The following is a 16,588-nucleotide window of genomic DNA, read 5'->3' as shown; positions in this document are numbered from 1 at the left end:
GCCCCGCCTCCCTCCCCTGGCCCCAGGGCCTCCCTCCAGCACTCTGCCTGAGCCAGACCTCTGGGTGCCTTTCTCCTTGGCCTGCTGTGGTCACCCGGTCTCCTCTCTTGGGGGCTCTGCCCTCCTCAAAGGGCAAAGCCAGACACAGATGACTTCCAGAGCCAGAGGAAATTCCAGACCTGTTCCGCCACCTTACTGCTCAGAGGGACAGCAAGAGTTAACTAGTCATTCGTCCTGGAAAGGATGAGGGAGGATAAGGGCCTTGGCCTTGGGGGAGGCCATCAGCACCCCTCCCTGAGTCAGTGGCAGCTTCTGACATCAGCAACAGCTGTGTGCCTCAGTCCTGCAGTCTCCCCCCATCCCCGAGCTGCGCCTCTCACAGTGGCTGTAACTCTCCACAGGATGGCAACAGCAGGGCCTTGAACATTATCTGCACAGCCCGGCCCGCAATAACCCCCTCCCCACTGGCCACCACTTCCACTGAGGCACGCATGTGCACCAGAGCTCACGTGTAGAGGCAGGGAGGAGAAGCCTGGGGTGCCTGGTACCCGCCAGCACACCCTCTGCACCTCCGCTTTCCAGTCTGTGGAAGGTTAAGTCCCCCCACCCCTCAGCCAGGCTGGAGATGAACCAGAGGCCAAGGCCCGTCCCTTTGGTGCTGTCTTCCCTGGGACTCTGCAGGGGCTGGAAACGAAGCCTACAGGCATGTTTCCTAAGCCAAAGACATAACTACGCACCCCTTCCCCGCCCCTCCCTCCCACACCCCGCAACTATTAGCTCAACAGAGAAGAAGTATGAGCATGTTCTGTGCCCTTGAGCTGAATGCAGGGGTGTGGGGACATGGACATGCCTCAGGGAGAAACAGTCTCCCCGAAGAGACAAGCCAACACACACCAACTGTTACACAAATGGGGACCTCGGATGACGTACCCTCTGGGGGCAGTAATGGGAGGTGGCAGAGGAACAAGCCATTCCAGAAGGTTGGGGTGGTCAAGGAAGGCTTCCCAGGGGAAGAGGGCCCACAGTGGCCTTGAGAAATGGGTCTCCAGGCAGCCACTGCTGGGAGAGGATCCCAGGACAAGGGCCTCTGGATCACTGGACCCTTCTCGCTCTCCATGAGGAGTCGATGGGGCGGGTATGGGACTCTGTTCCGTATGGACTCTGAGTACCGGGCTGACCTGAGCAGGTCCTGTCCCCTCCATCTTTTTGGTAGTGGGGACCCAGCAAGAGGCAGTGGGGACCACCACTGCTCCCTACTCCTGAGGCCTCCCCTCCCTGCCTCCAGACAGCAGTGCCAGGGCGGAACTCTCACACAGAAGGGCCTGGGCCAGGGGCCAAGCCAGTGTGATTCTCATGCTTCCGTTACTCTTGCCGGGTGAATCTGGCTTGAAACTAGCCTCAAGTTCAATTTTAATTTTTTTTATATTTATTTATTTTTGAGAGACAGAGTGTAAGCAGGGGAGGGGCAGAAAGAGAGAGGGAGACAGAAGCTGAAGCAGGCTCCAGGCTCTGAGCTGTCAGCACAGAGCCCGACACAGGGCTCGAATCCAAAACCGTGAGATCATGACCTGAGCCGAAGTTGGTCACTTAACCGACTGAGCCACCCAGACGCCCCTCCAAGTTCAATTTTAAAGGGAAAAGATTTCATCCCAGACCAGGGCAGGGTTTCTCAAAGAGTAGGGTGCAGGTCACAGGATACCTGCGTGGCAACCACTGAGGGATATTTTTCTTTAACACAATTCTAGACTGGTTAGACCTAGAGTTTCTGAGGCCGAGGGTCAGAAATCTGCATTTTACACAGCACCGCACATGCTCTTTGAAAACCACAGTTGGATGGTGTATGCTTTTTCTAAACCGCCTTGACCTTGCTGCTGCTTTTTCGCACGCCCCCCACCCCGCCCCCCACCCCGCCCCCCTCCACTGGAGTCTGGCACCAACCTTCTTGCTCCTTTCTGCGCACCCGCCTCCAATCCCCGCCGCACGCTCCCCACAAACAGCCAAAGTCACGGTGTGAGGCAATCCCTCAGCCCTTGACCTCTTCCTTTGCGCAGCGAGTGATGGCTTTTTTATCTGCCGATGATGAAGTACAGCCTTCAGACGGGGGGCATTTAAGACAGAACCTGCGGCTGGTCGTGGCCACAGCTGCAAGACCCAGAGGCGGACCTCGCCGGCTCGGGAAGAGGGGAAGAAGCCACCCTTGAGAGCGCTGCCACCCCGCCTGGCTCCCGCTGCCTGGAAACAATGCTCTTAGCCACGTTCAAGCTGTGTGCCGGGAGCTCCTACAGACACGTCCGCAACATGAAGGGTGAGCCCCTCGCCTAGTGGAGGCCATGTGGCTCCGGGGACCCGGGGGCGGGGCGCTCCGCGCTCGGCTCACTCTGGTGGGCTGAGCAAGGCTTTAACCTTCTGGACCTCCCTTTTCCATGTGAACAGTTGACCTGGATGCTTAGATGCCTACATCCCTTCTGGATTCTAATGGGGCGCCTGGGTGGCTCAGTCGGTTAAGCCTTCTGGATTCTGTCACTTGTGCTGTCTGTCCTCTCTGGGGCTCCAATCATTCTTGAACTCTTCCTGACTTTGCCTGGATTGGCACCAAGGGCACCAGGAGTCATAGCCACAGTGGCAGGGGTGGGAGCGAGCCTTGATGCCTCCAAGTAGTCGTGGCAAGCCTGAGACATATGGGCAGGGAAGAGTGGGAGAAGAAAAAGAAAGCGGAGAAGGCTCGGAAGAGCAAGGTAAAGAGGGAAAGTGGGCACAGCAGGAAGTCTTGCTACCATCCTACAAGGAGGAGGCAGACCCAGTTAAGGAAATCTGCTTTGGTAAAGCTAATCAGGAGCCAAGATCATTTGAGTCAGTCTCCTGCAGTCATTGAAGGGTACACAAACCAATCTAAAGTCCTTTCCAATTACCCTGGATTGAACTGGCTTCCATTAAAATTTTTTTTTAATCGTTTATTGATTTTTGAGAAACAGAATAGAGCATGAGCAGGGGAGGGGCACAGAGAAAGAGGGAGATAGAATCCAAAGCAGGCTCTGGGCTCCAAGTTGTCAGCACAGAGCCTGACATGGGGCTCGAACTCACTGACCATGAGATCATGACCTGAGCTGAAGTTGGACACTCACCTGACTGAGCCACCCAGGTGCCCCCATTTTTAAAAATATGCTTATATATTTTGAGGAGAGAGAGAATGCAAGCAGGAACTGCACTGTCAGCATGGATCCCAATGCAGGGCTTGAACTCACACACTATGAGATCATGACCTGAGCCCAAACCACACTGACTGAGGCACCCAGGCACCCCTGGCTTCTGTTGAGAAGGAAGCTGTGCTTGGAAGACCCAGACCAACAGGAGGGCCATCTCACTGGATCAGCAGGACTCCCCTCACTCACACTCCAGTGGCACACCGAGCAGTCACTCATGCGAAGGACTCCAGCTGCTGACAGCTACACTGGCCTCGGGCTTGGGGTCTTTAATTCTTCTTCCACAGAAGGATCTTTCTGGTTGTTAGAAAAGAGCTTCTTCTTTCTCTCCCTTTCAAGAAGGAAACTGCAGCAGGCTCTGGTGCAGCCCCCGCCTCCAGGCAGCACCAGGCCTGGCCAGCCCAGATGGAAGGCAGACTCTGGGCCCAAAGGCGGCCTGGCGCGGAGTGACAGCCCTGGGCAGAGAGGTGACCTGCTCTTGTTCAGATCCCCACTAGGGATTGTTCTGAGCAAGTCACCCCCCTCTCCATTTGTTTCCTCATCTCTGGGACCATCTCGCTCTAAGGGTATTCCTCTGTCCGAGGCAACAATGTTCCCCCACCTCCCGGCAGGGCTGAGGCATCAAGCTGTGCTGGCCATCAGCCAGGGGCTGAACCGGAGGGCACTGGGGGACCCGACCTCGGGGGCGTGGATTAACCAGGTTCGGCGTCGGAGTTCTCTGCTCGGTAAGTGCGGACGCTTCTAGGCCTGCCCCCGTCCCCCTAACCAGCCCGAAGCTGGCCTTTCTCACTCACTTTGAAGGGGTGGGACTGGGGTTCCTCGGGACCAGACCCCCCCCCCCCCCGTCAGCTGTAGCTGTGTGTCTAACTTCACCTGCAGGCCAGACCCTATGACTTTGGTCTTGGCGCTTCAGAGGGAAGAGCAGATCCAGACTGAAGGGATGGAAGCAGGGGAGGGGTGGGAGGTGGGAGGAGGCAAAGGAGACGCAAGCAAGCTCGGTCTCCTGTGGGCTGTGTATCCAGGCTCTCGGCTGGAAGACGCTCTCTACAGTGACCAGGAGCTGGCCTATATCCGGCAGGGAGAGGAGGCCATGCAGAAGGCCCTGGGCATCCTCAGCAGCCAGGAGGGCTGGAAGAAGGAGAACCAGCAGGTGAGAGTGGGCCTGAACCCACGTGCCTCGCTGTTCCATTGCCATCCTCAAGGCCATTCTCAAAATTCCCGCCTCATGCGCCTCGTGTTTTCATGTGAACATTCCCCTTTCTCAAGAATGCATCCTCAGATGCTCCCCTCCCCATCCAAGACTTCCTGGAAACTTGTGTTTGAGAAGCACTGTGTGTGTGCCCTTCGTTACCCTCTGAACACCTTGCGCGCCCAACTCGGCAGAGACCACACCCTGGGGGTCTGCAGGCATCAGAGACCTTGCTGCCCTGGGCCACAAGGGCCTGTGCATGGTTGCAGTTCTAATGTCTTCGGCCCTCCTCATGGCTGAGTTTGCAGGGGTGATCTGGGCTCAGCCACAACAGAGCTGAGAATACAAATGGCCCGAGGCCTTTTGGGGTTCCCAGCTCCTGAGCATTGTACCCCAACTGGGAGCCAGTAACAAGGCACATGTTCAAGGCCAATGGCTCTGTTGAGTGAGACTCTGGTGACTCTACCTTCACTAAAAAGCTTACATGCTGCCCAAAGCCCAGAGTTCAGGTAAACACCCTCTCTTCCCAAGTTCTGAGTTAGCAGACTACCAGTTTGGGAGTCAGGAAATCCGGGATCTAGGCCAAGCAGTGCCCTAAGGGTCTCTGAACCTCCCTCCTTCTGGTAAAAAATGAGGTACTGGACTGAAAACATCTTTAACATCCCGTCCAACACTGTGTTAACGAGCTGGTTGCAGACCAGACTTTCCCACTTCCAGTTTTGTTTAGCTCTGGAAATTTGAGCTAACAAGGTCAAGTAGGGGTCTTTTTGGTTGGCCCTCCCCACACTCACCACCAAGAAGAAAGGGCCCAGAAGCAGGCAGGTTATGTCTCAAGGTTTCCGCAACGTAGGAGGCTCGAGGCGGGAAAGAGGACCAACTGTCTTAGTTAGAAGTAATCTTAGGCCTCCTTGTGCTCAGAGTTCTTGGTGCTCTTCCCCTTCCTGCCTTGCCTGTCACTGCCTGTGCGCCCCAGGCTAGGAATGTTTCTCTTTAACTTCATCCTGAAGCCCCTTCTTTCTCCCCGACAGGCGAATGGGGACACTGTCCTGAGTAAAGTGGTCCCCGATACGGGCAAGGTATTCCGGTTGGAGGTGGTGGTGGACCAGCCCATGGAGAGGCTTTATGAAGAGCTGGTGGAGCGCATGGAAGCAATGGGAGAGTGGAACCCGAACATCAAGGAGATCAAGGTGAGGAGAGTCCAGGTGTGGGTGACAGGAACCCGTGGGAGCCCAGTCTAAAAGGTGTGCCAAAGAGGCTGCATGCTGTGGTGGTGCCTGAGCGCCAGCACTGGCTAATGATTCGGGCTCCCTGTGGCCCGGCAGGTCCTGCAGAAGATCGGGAAGGATACAATCATCACCCATGAGTTGGCTGCAGAATCAGCAGGAAACCTCGTGGGGCCCAGGGACTTCGTGAGTGTGCGCTGCACCAAGCGCCGAGGCTCCACCTGTGTGCTGGCCGGCATGGCCACACGCTTTGGGGAGATGCCCGAGCAGAAAGGGGTCATCAGGTAATCCTGGCGGTTGCCCCAAAGCTCCCTTCCTTCACGCAGGCTTGTGGGTACATGCCGCCGAGCGTGTGATGAATCCTCAGCTTCGAGAAACCAGTCCTTGGTCCCTACCTTCAACTGCCTTTTGCACAGAAATATGGAGGAAGACAAGTTTGGCCCCACCGACCTTCCCAGAAAGTTTAAGGACCTTAGTAATTTTCTAAAACATGAGGTTGGGCTGAGGTGTCACTGGTAGGTTCAGGTATGACCTGAGGGGCATGCAAGCCATGCCCCTTAGAACACAGCGGCTGTTTCCCAGGGGCCCCACCCATCCTCCCAGACCCTTCCCCTGGCATCCAGCAAAGCCAAGGCACCACAGGGGCCCTACAGGCCCCAGCTCCAGCCAGCATCTGTTTCTGGGAGCTGGTAATCATGCCAACGGTTACATTTATCACCCTTGGCAAAAAAGAAAATAGTTCTGAGACTTGGAAAAGACAAGGTACTAGAGAAGTGTGGCTCATATAACTAGTCAGCATCAAAGAGAATTCTGCCTTGTCCCCCTGACTTGACTTCTCTTCCTTTGCCAGAGGTGAGCACGGTCCCACTTGCATGGTGCTCCATCCTCTGGCTGGAAGTCCCTCGAAGACCAAACTCACCTGGCTGCTCAGCATTGACCTCAAGGTGAGGGGCACAAGAGGTGGCTAGTGGGTAGGTGGTGGGGAGAAAAAGTGGCTCTTACCCTCCCACATCGTCCTGCAAGGAACAGGAAAAATCCTCCTCCATTCTGAGACAGACTATTGGAGAGGGAAGAGGCCTGCTATCCCATCATCTCCAAAGACTACAGTAGCTCCCTTTTACCTCATACCAAATTTGAACTCTGTAGTTATCAGTTTGGAAAGAAGGAAAGTTAGGCCCCCAAAGATAGGGTTGCTAGCTCAGGGTCACACAACTGACCTTTGTCTGGACAGCAGGTTCTGTGCTCCTTACTTGGTCATGACGCAGCAGGGCAGCAAGGCAGTCCTGGTCGACTCCGAGGTCGCCCCTACAAACAGAGCTGGAGGGAAGCCCCCGGCAATCCATGTTTGTGACAGGGTGGACGTGCCTACAGTGGAGCATCTCCCACAAGGCGGCCCAATTCTTTTATCTTCCACTCCAGGGATGGCTGCCAAAGACCATCATCAATCAGGTCTTATCGCAGACCCAGGTGGACTTCGCCAACCACCTGCGCAAGCACCTGGAGTCCAGCCCTGCTCCTGACGCCAGGTGTTAAAGACCAGCCTGTGCCTCCACCTGTTCCTGGCTGTGCTGGCTCGCCTGCTCATCAGATCCCTGCTGACGATCTTCATCCGGGGACTGTGGAATGGGCTGGGGTGTATTTAGAGTAGGATGCTGGGACTGGCAAAATTTTAGGACCAAGAAAATGGGGACAGAGCTTTTAAAAGAAAGAGCTTTCTAACTCTATTCAATGATTAGCTGTGAAATGAAGGTGAAGGGTTACAACAGATTTGTAAAACTCCTGTCTAGCCCTTACACGTCTATTTAAAAACATCTTTATAAAATGCTACTAGCTGATACAGAGTGCAGAGGGACCTCCTACTTAGGGGCTCAAGAGCTCCGTTCTCTGCAGGCAGTGTGTGGGGTCTAAAAAGGGACTCTGGCAACCCTCTGCTCCTCTACCAAACAGGAAGAGAGCTGCACCGACGACCAAGCAACTCCTCCCCCCAGCAGATGCGTTCTAGAAATGTAGCCTAAGTGTTCTTGACTGAAAAAAACACGAAACTAATTAAACTAGTTACCCTACTTCTTCCATGAGCACCAGTCAGAATAGTCATAACTAAGACACAAACTTGTCTGTACCTGCTTAAAAAATTCTACTCTTAAAAAAATAATTATTCTAGTAAATTGCAACTTCATGCTAAAGGAGTCCTGGACAAAGACTTTAATTAAACTAGATCTGCTAGCTCATTAAAAGGGAAAACTACTGGGGATGCAGATCACTTGATTATTTAGAACCTGTTGCCAAGATCTTTCATAAATATTTAATTTCCACAAAAAGCACAAGACTAATTCAATTTTTAAAGTTTATTTAGAGAGAATAGGAGTGGCAGAGAGCCAAGCAGGCTCCACACTGCCAGCGCAGAGTCTGACGTGGGGCTTGAACTCATGAACTGAGAGGTCACGACCTGAGCCGAAATCAATAGTCAGAAGCTTAACGGACAGAACTACCCAGGCGCTCTAAACCTCAATCAATTCTTACAAGAACTCTAGATCTGGTAGCTGACGGCATCGCAAGATGAAGGATGGCTGAGGATTGTTATTTATGTAGTTAAGAGACAGGACAGTATCAAATGAGAGCATGAATGATATTGCTAGGATAAAGTTAAAAAAAACCAAGCTTTTATTATTTTCTCTTCTGTGAATGTTGACACCTAACAAGGGAACTGAATCTTTAAGGTTTACTTATTTTGAGAGCCAGAGAGAGAGAGACAGAGACAGAGAGAGGGAGAGAGACTTTGAGAGAGACTCCCAAGCAAGCTCCACACTGTCTGGGCAGAGCCCAACACAGGCCTCAACCTCATGAACTGCAAGATCATGACCTGAACCGAATGTTGGACACTTTACGTACTGAGCCACCCAGGCACCTTGGAAACCAAATCTTTAGTTCAGAGTCAATTACATCTGCTTCCAGCTTGGCTCGGGGCTGCCAATCTTGCGACTTTTAACAGGTCAGCGTTTTACTATTTTGAGAGAAGGCCAAAAGAGGAAGTATGGTTAGAGTAAGTTCCCCTTTCAAGATTCAGAGAATTTATGTTTTGAAAATATAAATTGGGGTGGGATTACGTTGCTAATTGTGAGGAGGATGAAAAGCCAGCTCTTATACCACTTGAGAAACTTTCCCATTGCAGTTGTTAACAGCACCGATGATTTAAATTGTCTGGAAACAGAGCTCTCTGGCTTATTAATTAAACAAATTAGCAGTTGTGGGAATGCTGATGCTTATGGAGGTATTGAAATACTGTATCTGACAGAAGTGCTTCTTAGTATTTATTCTTGTCTCATAGTCTATTTTAGCACAGATCAAATGATGGTTTACCTGGAAGCCTCAGAGGGAGAGGAGATAGCTGTAGAACGATTTCTAGAACAGATTCCTCTGCTCTCAGCTAAGGGAAAATGACTGTCTAAAGATATATAAAGCGATACACACTCTGGTTTTGAGAAAGAGCAGGCTGAAAGCAAGGAAATGGGCTTTCTCGCCACACCCACAGTTTGGAGCTCGATTAAAATGTGTCTTCAAACCGTGCAACTGTGTCTTTGATGGAATTGGGGGCCACTTCCTCACTTGTTTAGTTTTATGTTGGAATAAAGTAAGTGGTCAGGGATGATATGCCATCTGAGACCACTTGATAGGACTCCACGGAGAGTGGGCATTCTGTGAGCCCTTCAAATGAACCTTCTCAAAACACACACACACACACACACACACACACACACACACAATTTTGAATACAAAGTATAAACAGGCAACATCATGACTTCTGTAACCTGATTTATGAAGATCCTACGTACAAAAATTTTATCAAATGGAGAGTGGGTGTACAAGTAAAATATGTGGTAATTTATGTTACAAGGAAGTTTCCTCCGGCTTCCTCTACACAACACTACCCTCATTCTCTTAGAGCTCTTTAAACCCTGATGACCCAGCTTTGCAGCCAAGTCTGCCCTTTAAGAGCAAACTCGAGTGAACAGGTGTCCGGTGGTGACAGGCTGGGCCTTCAGCCTACAGTCGCGCTGATTCTGTTAGGCTTGTTAAGAGAGGTGGAATGGACAAAACAAACAGGCTGAATGGTTCATTAGGAGACAAATATACTAGTCAAAGCTACTGTGTTAAGATACCAACAGTCACTTGAAGCTTGGGAAATTCCTGGGAGGTGGCATTGTCACGGACGTATTAAAAAGGGGGGCCGGGAAGCCATAAAGGGAGCTCAAGGGAGGGCTCATTCTTACATTCCAGTCTTGAGTATTCGGAATCATCACGTGTTAGGAAGGAAGGGAAGGCAGGCAGGAAAACAACGTCCAGAGGGAAATGCTGGAGGGACATCACTAACCATTTTAAACTCTTGTTCATCTCCTTGAGGTTTCTTTCACAAGAGAAAGAGGGTGGCTGAGCTGGCTAGAGAGAACAGAAGAAGACGGGTCAGGATAGAGCCAGACACCCGCCTTCCCCCCAGTGCGGGCTCTCCCTTCCTCAGACGGCCCACTTCGATACCCCTGTCACCCAGAGGAACCCACCCGAAAAGGGAAGCAGAGTGCCACACATACTTGAAGAGAGGTTTTATTTGGGAAGAGTTTCTAATTGTTAAAGGTGCAAGCAAGTTCTTTTTACAATTACAGTTTGAGACCTAGTAGTTTCAGAGACCTCAGTGTTCAAAAATACTTCAAAAGGAATAAAAGCCCAGAGCCAAAGGGAAGACCTTTCAGATCTGGAATGTACAGGACTGATTTCAGCTGTTCTCAGAAACAGGCCTACTACTTCCTTGGAAATCAGACGGGATGGAGTCTATGCCACAAAACGAAAGGTCTTTAAATAAGTTAGCTCGTTGGACGAAGATGATTCACTCCTTAGAAAGTACAGTAAGGGAACGAGTCCCGGTTGGTGGGATACGCAGCACAGCACCAGTTCACGGGGGGCGCATGGGATCTGGGGTCAGCACACAGAACAGCAGCAGTCACCAGAAGTGGGGAGAGTACAGTCTCACTCACACTTTTAAGTTGCTAACAGCACAGGCTGTGCCCTGCAGTATCTTTGGGAGAATGTTTGCAACGATTAAAATACAAAAACAGGCACCCCTCCCCAATTTATTCCCCAGCAAGTCCATGTCTGCAAAGAAAGAGGGATCTGGTCAGGGTTCCCACGGCGGACTCCGCCGCCCATCCACTTCTGTTTCCACGTGATATAAGACATCAGCCAGTGTGTGCTCTACCACGGCGCCCCAGCCCATGTCACTCATCTGTGGGAGGGACAAGAAACAGAAAGGAGGTGATCAGGATCACTGCGGCAAAAAGGAACAGAGATACTGAGGAGGCGCTGTGAATGCTACTCACGGGGCGGTAAGTGAGATCCTTTGGAGGATACTTGAAGCACGGTCCAAAGTTAATGGAAACCTGGGACAGTTCCAGTCAAGCAGACAGGAGAAAACAGTGGGAAAAAAAAGGTTTAATGTGACATGGGAGCTTTTTAGTTTTAAATGTAGCTATGATATTCAGGGTCTAAGTGGAACAAATGCTAAAAGTGGTAAAAGTGGTCAGGTCCATAAAAAAATTACGTAAATAAAACAGACTTTTGTTGACTTATGTTTATAACCTAAAGATTTCCTTATTTTACTTAAATAGTAGTTACTGACAGACTAAAAATACATGGAAATTTCCAGATGTTACCTTTTCAAATCACTTAAAAAAAGACATCAGAAAACCCCACCATAGTATCTGATGATAGTCCCCTTCATACTGTATCATATTAAAAAAAAAAATCGGTGTAAGCAACAGCTATAACCAATGAGGGAGGTTATCATGGCATCTAGCATCGAGCTGACCTCTGCATGTGTATACGTCACATCCTGTACACTGAACAAGGACACTTACCACACAGTACATTCAAAGTCAAAGTGTGGAGCACACTAATTGAACAATAGTTTCACTATCCAAGCAAATACTTCCTAAGACAGCGAACTGTTTTTGGACCGATCAGTAACAATGGGAACACATTCCCGTGTCACTCCTAGGCTACTCAGATTTCGTTCTAGAATTTACATCAGTGGTCGACCATCACAAACATTCGCCTGCTTCCCTCAAGCTCTGTTCACAGGCTGAACAGACGATACATACCGTGCAACTCTTATAGAGTGAGATGGCCGGAAAGTAAACCCCTTCAAAAATATCTTTGTAGGCCACACCTTGATTGACACCGTTTTTATAAAATATTATCTGAAACAAAAACCACGGTTTTAGTTCAGAATTTAACAACAGAACAAGCAAACTGAAGAAGAACTCACTTGGAGAACCCTTCAGAAACCCTGCCGCCGTGCTGGCAACCATGTGTTCTAAGAACAGCATACGTCTTACGTTTGTAGAGCGTATTGACACACACCATTCTAGCAGGTCTTCAGGTTTTTCAGAGCATATTTACATGCAGCATGTAAACTATGGTCTTAGGTTTGTTTGCTTCAGGATTTCTAAGTTATGTGTACCAGAACATTCTACTTTCTCTTATTGGTCACACTGTCCACATAAAAAGCCAACTAGTCTTCCACGGCTTCCTCAGAACGGTACCTTCTTAAGCTTATTTATTTGTCCCCTTCCCTTGCATCAGATTCTCACTTCTGCATCTCTACTTTGAAAATCCCTTCAGATCTTCTAAGCCTCTGAATCCTCACTTTCTTTGTCCTTTCTCTCTGGAAATTGTTCTGAATATCCTCTTTTAATCACTACACGTGGACTTCAAAAAAGACCTTTTCTCAAGGAACTTTCTCTGCCTGGTCTTCCCAGCAGAGTGGCCTTCTCCTGGGCTGGGTTTTCTGGCTGTATCATCCTGGGGTCCATTAACTGTTTCCCTTTACTATTTTCTGCCCTAAAAACAACTGGAACCCTACTTTATTTCCTCCTATGTTAGCTTCTATTACTGTCTCAGTGATCACAGCATTTTTAGGGAACAGTGTTTCCAGCTCAAAATTTTCTTCCACCCCTTCCTCTATTTCTGGCTAGTCTGTATTTATCGTGGGACTTTGGGCAGATGTGGTTCCGACAACCTTGGAAAAGGGAGGTAGGGAAAGCTCTAGAAGACCCGAGTGAGCCATTAGAGCTGCTGCCGCGCCGGGCCACACAGCAAGGCCCCCTCCTCTTCCATTCGGTGTTCCTCCCTCTGTACTTGACGCTTCCTCTAGTAGAAGCAGCATCTCTGACTTGCTTCCTCAATCGCCTATGATTTCCTTATTAGGCTGCTGCTTTTACCCTTTTCACCGTGGACTGTCCCTAAAGGAACACTGGCCACCCCTCTGGCAGTGGCACGGAGCCACAGGAGCACGAGCTGGCCCAGCGATCACAGTAGGCAACAGAGGCAGAGCGCTCTGTGGCTGGGAGCTCTCACAGCACAGACCCTTCCGGTCCCCTTTGGGCCTCACTTCCCTGGCTCTTATAATGAGGAGCTTGGGACCAATCTTCAAAGTCTTCTAGTTCTGACATTTCTATGATCATGACTCACCGACTCACCTCACTGTGGGGAGTCTGCTTTAGGCTCTTCTCTGCTTTATCCACAAAGTCTTTCTCCTCAAAATACAAATAACTCTTGAATTTTATCAAAGCCTTGAAATCCGAGAAAGGGGAAAAAAAGGAACACTGAAGCATCAGCTATATCATCATGAAATTAAAAAAAAGCCAGATTCATACAAATAGTACTGAGTCCTTGTGTTTTACAACAGAAATTAAAAATCTATGCAGGGTTAGCTTTGCTACATTTTAAATGACTATTTGCTTGTTAAAAGTACTAGTGGCACATACTTGTTAAACATTTTCAAAAAAGTCCTTCACTAAGATTTGTGAGGAATACATATACATACACATATTCTTTTACAACAAAAATACCCATTAAATTAAAATTAATTCATAGGTCCTCCCCCCCCCCCCCGCAAGTAATCTCAGTGAAAGAAATGACAAGTTTACTGGGCCTAAAATCTCTTATTTCAAAAAAAACACTTTTTTGAGGGCTAATTCCTTCCCTCCTAGATCCCTACCTGTTTCTCCTATAGATGGTCTCTGGGTCACTCCTTCCTTGATGGTTCCCAGACCCTAACTATTCACTCCCAAGGAGATATAGGACATTAATTTTTAAAAAATTTTAATCTCTAGCACATACATATATTAAGCACAGTAAAAAAAATTCAAGAGATGTACAAGAACATGAAATGAAGAGCATATCCTTCCAGAAAGTCTAGGCATATATTAATATCTTCAAAATGAAAATCAAACAAAAAACCCCACACCAGACAAAAACACAAAGAAGCAAACAGGACCGATACTACCCAATTTAAAGACCTACTCTAAGACTACAATAATTAAGAGTGTGGTATCGGCATAAAGGTCATCGAATAGATCAATGGACTTGAGAGCCCAAACACTAAATGTCTTCATCCTACTTATAAAATCATCTGATTTTGGGGCGCCTGGGTGGCTCAGTTGGTTGAGTGTTCTACTTCGGCTCACGTCCTGATCTCATGGTATGTGAGTTCAAGCTCTGCATCAGGCTCTGTTTCGACAGCTCAGAGCCTGGAGCTTGTTTCATATTGTGTCTCCCTCTCTCTCTGCCCCTTTCCTGTTGGCACTCTGTCTCTCTCTCTCAAAAAATAAATAAACATTAAAAAAATGTATACTTATCATGATGAGCACTGAGTAATGTATGGAATTTTTCTTTTTTTTTTTAAAGTTTATTTATTTATTTATTTATTTATTTGAGAGAAAGAGAGAGAGAGAGAAAGTGTGGGCAAACTGGGGAGGGGCAGAGAGAGAGGGAAAGAGAGAGAATCCCAGGCAGGCTCCACACTGTCAGTGCAGAACCAATGTGGGGCTCGAATCCACAAACTACGAGATTATGACTTGAGCTGAAGTCAGACACTTAACTGACTGAGCCACCCAGGCACCTGTGTATGGAATTTTTTCAATCACTATATTGCACACTTGAAACGAACATAATACTGTATGTTAATTAAAATGGAATTTAAAAATTTTCTAAGAAAAGGAAAATGGATAATTACATGTCAGCCATATATCAATAAACCTAGAAAAAATAGGAAAATAGACAATGCCCTTTCGCCACATGCTCTCTCTCAAAATAAACAAACATTTAAAAAACAACAACAGGGCGCCTGGGTGGCTCAGTCAGTTAAGTGTCTGGCTTTGGCTCAGGTCAGATCTCATGGTTCGTGGGTTCGAGCCCCGCGTCGGGCTCTGTGCTGACAGCTAGCTCAGAGCCTGGAGCCTGTTTCAGATTCTGTGTCTCCCTCTCTCTCTGACCCTCCCCTTCTCCAGCTGTCTCTCTCTGGTCTCTCAAAAATAAATAAAAAGCATTAAAAAAACAAACAAAAAAAAAAAACACAACAACAACAACAAAAAAACCCAAACCCAAAAGATTATGTACTGCATGGTTCCATTTATAAAATAAGTTTAAAAACAAACAAAGTTAATGGAATAGAATTATGATGGGGGAAAAATTCCAAGAATGGTTGGCTCTATAGGGATAGGAGTTGGGACTGACTGGGAAAGAGCATGAGGGAACTTTCTGGGGTGATGAGATTCTATCATCGCCTTAGGAGGTTGGGTCAAACTCCAAACTCAGTGAATACACATTTAAAAACATACATTTCATTTTATGTAAATTTGTATCAAAAAAAACCCCCACTGAACTCTAGCTAAAGATACGTATTCTGAAGTACTTGGGCACAGGTGATGTGTGTATATATTTTAAGTTTATTTTGAGTGAGAGAGAGACTCCCAAGCAGGCTCCACACTCAGCATAGAGCCTGCTGTGGGGCTCAAACCCACAAACTTTGAGATCATGACCTGAGCTGAAATCAAGAACCGGATGCTTAACCAACTGAGTCACCCAGGCGCCCCACTGGTGAGGTGTACTCATGGCTGTCATACTCTCTGAAATGCGTTAAAATGAGATGGATGGATGGATGGGTGGGTGGGTGGAGCAATGAACAGATAACAGGTTAATGGTAGAATTTAGGTGACTGGTATTTGGACACTGACTTTAAAATTCTTTCAACTTTGTTACGTCTAAAAACTTTCAAAATGGGATGTTGGAAAGAAGTGTGCATGGTGGGTCGGCATTACAAGAGAACACTCAGCCCACAGACGCAGGCATATGTTGGTTGCACCAGGTCTCCCAACCCAAGAATCTCTCAGGAAGACAGACTCACCTTATCTTTATAAGTATCGGGCAGTGACTTGGCGGTCTCTGTATCCTCAGGCAGATTGATATAGAATCCCAGGACGTCTCCCTGTCCATAGCCAGAAGAGTAGTGTTTGCCAATTGACTGGTGGAACTTGGTTCCCTTTTTGCTCCTCCATGAATAGCTAAATTTATCATAACCTAAGGGAGCTTGGAGGTTACCTGTCCCAGTAGAGATATATAGGAAATCAAAAGGTTGCAAATATGACTCTGGTTTGCCAAAAGAAAAAATTCTACTCCTTTTCATTTTACATTTTTGGTCAGTTTTGCAAAATTGCTGACAATCTATTTCTCACAAGCAAAGAATTATAAAAATATTTCTAGGAATTGCTAACCACCTAATCCTTCAGGAAATAAATTTTGTGCCCATAATCCAATAAGCCAATGGTCTATACCTTTCCACCTGCTGTGATGTCCTCACGATAAGATCGCTCTCACTTACCCAAGGGCTGGGACCACCCCAGTCTGGCAGCTGTGTCTGGTGGCATCTCATCCACTGTGATTTCGAAGTACCAGGCACCCTTCCGTACCCCATGAGAAGCCCGGACCATGGAGTAGCCCTTCTCGCCAACCACAGTCAGCCGGTCGTCAGAGATCTTTAACTGGGGAGCTGCAGTGTGGACATGAAAACACAGGCCGGCATCTTACTGGAGGCTCTGAGAGATGATTGCCACAAAACCCGGAGTCTCCTACACTCCAGTAAAACAAAG

At 48.4% G+C, this 16,588-nt stretch overlaps 2 protein-coding genes across 4 annotated transcripts in view; one reads left to right on the top strand and one right to left on the bottom strand.

The window, feature by feature from the left end:
* Positions 1-2,097: 2,097 nt before the first annotated feature.
* Positions 2,098-7,798, top strand: STAR (steroidogenic acute regulatory protein). Its single transcript, XM_029936167.1, has 7 exons — positions 2,098-2,305; positions 3,812-3,925; positions 4,223-4,350; positions 5,418-5,576; positions 5,712-5,896; positions 6,463-6,556; positions 7,032-7,798. Exons 1-7 carry the CDS (start codon positions 2,242-2,244, stop codon positions 7,143-7,145), a joined length of 858 nt encoding a protein of 285 aa, XP_029792027.1. The 5' UTR covers positions 2,098-2,241; the 3' UTR covers positions 7,146-7,798.
* A 2,394-nt stretch (positions 7,799-10,192) lies between these two features.
* The window catches only part of ASH2L (ASH2 like, histone lysine methyltransferase complex subunit), a 31,132-nt gene continuing 24,736 nt past the window's right edge, over positions 10,193-16,588 (bottom strand). For 2 of the 3 annotated variants that reach the window (XM_029936164.1, XM_029936165.1), the window contains 6 exons: positions 16,321-16,488; positions 15,847-16,040; positions 13,139-13,231; positions 11,759-11,857; positions 10,979-11,038; positions 10,193-10,884 (listed from right to left, as the gene is read on the bottom strand). In XM_029936164.1, coding sequence (XP_029792024.1) covers positions 10,777-10,884; positions 10,979-11,038; positions 11,759-11,857; positions 13,139-13,231; positions 15,847-16,040; positions 16,321-16,488 — 722 coding nt within the window. In that variant the 3' untranslated portion in view covers positions 10,193-10,776. The remainder of the gene's footprint in view (positions 10,885-10,978; positions 11,039-11,758; positions 11,858-13,138; positions 13,232-15,846; positions 16,041-16,320; positions 16,489-16,588) is intronic. The other variant, XM_029936166.1, reaches the window with a different exon arrangement.

This window comes from Suricata suricatta, chromosome 1 (assembly GCF_006229205.1).
Source record: "Suricata suricatta isolate VVHF042 chromosome 1, meerkat_22Aug2017_6uvM2_HiC, whole genome shotgun sequence".
Lineage (NCBI taxonomy): Eukaryota > Metazoa > Chordata > Mammalia > Carnivora > Herpestidae > Suricata > Suricata suricatta.
The sequence above is the reverse complement of the archived record's forward strand: the minus strand, read 5'-3'. Positions and strand labels throughout refer to the sequence as shown.

What these genes read in the sequence shown, in the direction of transcription:
- STAR (XM_029936167.1), top strand. Translation starts at nt 2,242, where the DNA reads ATGCTCTTAGCCACGTTCAAGCTGTGTGCCGGGAGCTCCTACAGACAC. An exon ending in GAGCAGAAAGGGGTCATCAG is followed by an intron (nt 5,897 to 6,462) that starts GTAATCCTGGCG and finishes TTCCTTTGCCAG; the next exon opens with AGGTGAGCACGGTCCCACTT. An exon ending in TGCTCAGCATTGACCTCAAG is followed by an intron (nt 6,557 to 7,031) that starts GTGAGGGGCACA and finishes CTTCCACTCCAG; the next exon opens with GGATGGCTGCCAAAGACCAT.